General features: G+C 46.2%; 1 protein-coding gene across 1 annotated transcript in view; it reads right to left on the bottom strand.

Annotated features, from left to right (window-relative positions):
- ZIC4 (Zic family member 4) overlaps nt 1-4,918 on the bottom strand; it is a gene marked incomplete at its 3' end in the record, with an annotated part of 15,480 nt that overhangs the window by 6,830 nt on the left and 3,732 nt on the right. Inside the window, exon 3 of the mRNA XM_017726396.1 lies at nt 3,466-3,550. Coding sequence (XP_017581885.1) covers nt 3,466-3,550 — 85 coding nt within the window. The remainder of the gene's footprint in view (nt 1-3,465; nt 3,551-4,918) is intronic.

Genomic DNA, 4,918 nt, shown 5'->3' with positions numbered 1-4,918 from the left:
TGGCCAGGCGTGTTCGTCCCGGGGCTCGGGCTTCCTCCCCGGTGCCTGAACCCGGACAAAGGATCCCTGGGAGACTCCCCGTCCCCTTCCCACTTCTCTGACAAGTTTTAGCAGTTATCTGATTACTGGCCGCCGAAGCAATGCGAGAAATCGTGGTGTTCAGGCTGAATCTGAATGTTTAACCCAGAAGAGGGAGTCTCTCCCTTTCCCTCTCTCACTTTCTCTCACGCACACTTACAGGGCAGTTCCACGTAAAATCCCCGTCCTTGGCTTGAAGGAAAAGCATTGCCAAACATTCATAACGGACTCGGTTCTGATGATTCTCACCTGAAGGAAATAACATGGTCTGCAGGGTTTTGCGTGCTAGTAGTGGAAGTGTGGTTTTGGGTTTCGGCTGGATACACTGAGGCCTTACAGGTTTAGGAAAGCTTAGGGCTTCAGCGCAGGAGGAAGTATCTGCTTAAGTTTTTAAGAAGGGGATTGTGAACTTAAAAGAAGTAAATGAAACATGGGAAAAGATTCTTCTGCTTCAAGAAAGAAAAACACGTCTTTAAATATCTCCCCATCGTATTACTACAGTACTTGGATCCTGACACAAAAACGGCTGCACCAATAACCTCACAGTCCTATGAAATCCAGCAATGATTCATTCTCTACGCATCCTGTCAAACTCTCATCATTTTAATACATTGACTCGCTGTTAACTTGCCAGTGGATTCTTTACCAGATGCGTGTCAGGTAAAGCTCTCAGCGTAGAATTTTGTGTTTCCATAAGAATTTAGCAGTGTTGGCAATGATTAGGCTTTATGTGAAGTAGTAAATCAAGAAACTATTTGGCAATGGCAACCCAGCTACTTTCATAACAGAAGCTATGAGCCAATGATTGAAAACCATAAGATTAAAGCTTAGGACATACATACCCGCATAGGGGACATCTTTGTCCCAGCTCTGCATATTCTGGGTTGGATTTGATTACATATTTTGTGTCTGCTTGCATTTACCATACTTCCACTGTAACACTAGGCTGACACTCAGGTAGCAAGCTATAGATACATCCTTGCGCACATCTTTCTGAGTGGAGATGATGAAAAGTGACAAATGATGCAATTAGCTCCCCAACCTTACATAACATGTTTACACAGGCATTTTAAACCACACACCATCCTCACAATATCTCAACTTTCAAGTCTACTTGCTCTACGAAATGGATTTGACAGTCCTATTCATGACCATCTCAATAGGAGTGCACAGAAGAGACAAACGTTAGGAAGTATGAATCTGTTACTTACAAATGTACTGAGACTGTGAATCCCAAATAAAGCTGCTTTCCTCATACCTCCTTAAAACACTGCATCTCTACATACTTGTTATCCGTCAATTCTGACACTTCTCAGTCAAGGGAGAAAACATCTGGAACAGTTTGTCAATTTAAAAAAATGTCATAACCAGTTTGCCCTAAGTTCATTTCAAATGTTGTGATGGTTTCTTGCCAGACACTCATGGCTCTCAGCTTGCCCCTCACTCAGGGCTGTCTCTCACACCCTTTTCCAGGCAGCGCAGGAGAACCTGGCCCTCGGTGTCCCTCAAGACCCGGACGGGCTCCGCGCATCTCCCACAATATTTTGAAAACTTGAACGCCTGTTTGTGCAGCCCTTTGTCAGCTCGAGCCCATGCTGCTGCCACTCGAGAGGTGACCGAGGTCTCCTGCTTCTTGGCAGCGGCCTGAACCCTGATTGACCAGACACGCCGGGCTCTCGGCAAACTCTCAAATGTGTCAACATCAGCTTCTGCAGGGCCAGCAGACTGACAGCTTGAGCCCGAGTACGAATTTTCCTGTGGCTGCTGTGCGTCCACGGCCGCGTCCTCAGCCCCGGCCCCAAAGTTAGCCCTAGATGGAAGGTTGTTCTAAAGAGGTGACATGTTGTAAAGACGAGTCATAAGCACTTCTCTGGCCCCCGACCCGGCTCTCATGGAAGAACGTTGGGGCTGTGCCCTGGGTAAGGGGCTGAGCATTCCCTCCTGCTTTCTTCTCCGCCATGCAGGGCCCAGAGCTCTGCCTGCCACAGCTTGGGGTGCGGGGCCGGCGGGGGAGGCCCCAACCCTCCGACCTCTGCCCCTAAGCACCGCAGCCCCGCCGGGCTGCCGAGGCCTGCGGCATGAAGCCGTCTGCACATCCCCTTGCGGGGTGGGAACAGCCCCAGCTGCTCATCAGCTTTACCTTAGCCTTGCTTTTTCGGTAGTAATCTACCTAAACATCAAGATGTTTGTCACTATTTCTAACATTGCTTCGAAGACAGAGCCCCCCCTTATAACCGTGCTTAGCTCAAGGCGCAGCTCCTGCCCTCAGGAAGCATTGGAGTGAGCAAAATTTGACCTTCATCCACCCCGTGTTCTCCCACTTCCACCTCTGCGGAAACTTCCCGATGAGCCAGCTACAAAATATCCAGCCGGTGCGGAGGGTTGGGCCGGGCCGGGCCACTCTGAACACTTCAGACAGGCTTCGGGGGGTTACTTTTTTGGGCTTCAGATCCCGGATGAGAGGAGGGGAACGGATCAGTCTGAAAACGCCTTATTCTTTACTGTGAGAAAGGGAAAAAACGCGAGGAGTAGAAAGAGAGAGGACCGAGAAAGTCACCCTGTGCAGTTCCTTATCCCTTAAATCGCTTTGGCGGGGAGAGATGAGGGAAGTATATGCAGGACCTGAGCCCAAGTCCCTGCCTGCCCCGGCAGAAGGCACTGCTGGTTAGGAAGAGGTGGTTCAAGAAAGCCTTTCAGCAATTCTAGCTTCACCTCAGGGAGGAGAGGGTACCGAGTAGCTCGAGAGCACACTCTGCCTTTGTTTTTATTCCCTCTCCCCATTTCCACTTGTGGGGACTTCTTTATTTCAAGGTTCCCGAACAATAGGAAGTCAGCTACCAGACAAGCAACGGTTTGTGCCTAGGTTTGCCTCTCACATTTTGTGACCTAGAGCTACCCTAGGACAAGCAAATCATATGCTTATTTTAAATAGAATATTTCATTCAGGACCTCAAGATTAAGGTATTCCTGTCAGATAAGCTGTCAGTCACTAACTACTTAGACACCACATTGTGGAAGCCTGGTATCCCTGGTAAAGATGATACATATCATGTAAACCCCATCAACAAGATCAAAGTCTTCTTCTTTAATAGGATCCAATACATGTCAAACCTCATTCCAATCAAATCGTCCGTAAATGAATTCAAGATGAATATGTCATAGAATAATGTGACAGTGCAATCACATGGGGTCAGGGGTTGTTGTTTCAATGAGAGAGTCGTCAAATATTAATTCTAGAACCTCCAAATGAATAGGCATTGAGCAGGATTAGGCAGCTGCTGGTGGGGAGTTCTGTCGCTGATTTGTGTTTATGCAAGTACGTTAAACACTAAGCTGAAAAAAAATACTGTCTCCTTTGAACTGTAAAAAGGACATATTTTAACTTACTTGACTTTTCCAGGATGTTTCTGTAAAGTCGTTTTCTTTTCCTCATTACAAGGGGAGTCTTGTGCCTCATTTCCTGACTTTGTTCCTGTTTGGGGAGAGAGGTGGAAAGTTAAGAGCAAAACCATTTGTGTGTGTTATGAAATGAGTAAGGCGCTCTATGTATTGGGCATCATCGATTCAAAAAGAAAAGAAAATAAAAGAACCACAAAACATAAAACCAAACCAAAACACAAGTTAGGCAATGAGAGGGGAAGAGAAGCTTTCTCCGAGGGGAAACTGGAGGCTGTCTTCCCAGCAAAGAAGCACATGTTTTATGGAGTCATGAAGTTTCCATGGCTGATTTAGGGGAAAAAAAAATGAAAGGACATCTTTTCAGTTCTCCTTTGATCTGACATTCACCTTCTGGCAGGCTATTGTAAGGCAGGTTTTTATCCACTCGACTATATTGTTTACAGATCCTTCCGTCCCGAAATTAAATTCCGGACTCTCTGCGAGCCTCCAACACAAGTTGTTGTCTCAGCAAGGATTAGTATAGTACCACCCTGGCACTTCTCCTTGCCTATAATTTTCAGCTTGCTCTTTGCTCTCTGTAAGGCAGAGCACTGCCACTGCTACCGGCAGAACTTTGCACAGCTTGCTTTGAGCGGCAGCAATAGCTCTGAGAGCAGATCTGGGGCTGGATGCAGTGTTTGAGTCTGAACTTTTGCAGATATCTTTGAAACTCTCAGGGTTTTGTTTGTTTGTTTTTTAATAAAGAAAAGCACACTAGAGTCTGGAATCAGTTACTTAAAATGACTATATTATTACTATTATTATTATTATTACTCTTGCTACTATTATTATAGGAAGTCCAGAGCTAGTAAACAAAAATCTGTACTAAGACAAACACTTGATGATATTAATTATGAGACTTCATCATCGTATCACAGTCATAATCTTTCCAAAATAATTTGATGTCCTCAGTATTTTCACTGCTGTGATGAAAATTACTGTCAAAACTTTAGGAATCCTTTAGGAATTAAAATTCCTAGTCAGCTTCCATTCATCCTCACACTTTTCTCAAGTCAGATCAGCCAACCTTGCCCCGCTAGTGAGAGGCTTGCAGGAGCTGCGCTTTATTGGTTAGGATGGGAGGCTAGAGGAGAGCTCAGTTCCCAAGCATTCGCCAAAGCTTGTTGAAACTGGACAAAAAAAAACCAACCAAAAAAACCCCGCTGCATTTAATATTTCAAATGGTTGCCAGATGACAAAAAGGAAGGCAAAACAGTTCTGCATTTCAGAGTAAATATTGGCTAAAACTCTGGCTCGACCTCGTACGCTTTTCTCGTCTGCACTGTGCCGTCGGCGGAGCAGGAGCGTGGGATGTCCCCTTGCCCAAACTGTTGGGCTGTCGGGCGCTAGTGCGGGGTACCAGTTCCCCCCCGGTGTCGCGCTGGGGCTGCGATGGGACCCG

The sequence above is a fragment of the Corvus brachyrhynchos genome, unplaced genomic scaffold (assembly GCF_000691975.1).
Source record: "Corvus brachyrhynchos isolate BGI_N302 unplaced genomic scaffold, ASM69197v1 scaffold221, whole genome shotgun sequence".
NCBI classification, from domain to species: domain Eukaryota; kingdom Metazoa; phylum Chordata; class Aves; order Passeriformes; family Corvidae; genus Corvus; species Corvus brachyrhynchos.
Note: the sequence above shows the minus strand (reverse complement) of the source record. Positions and strands in the feature narration are given on the sequence as shown.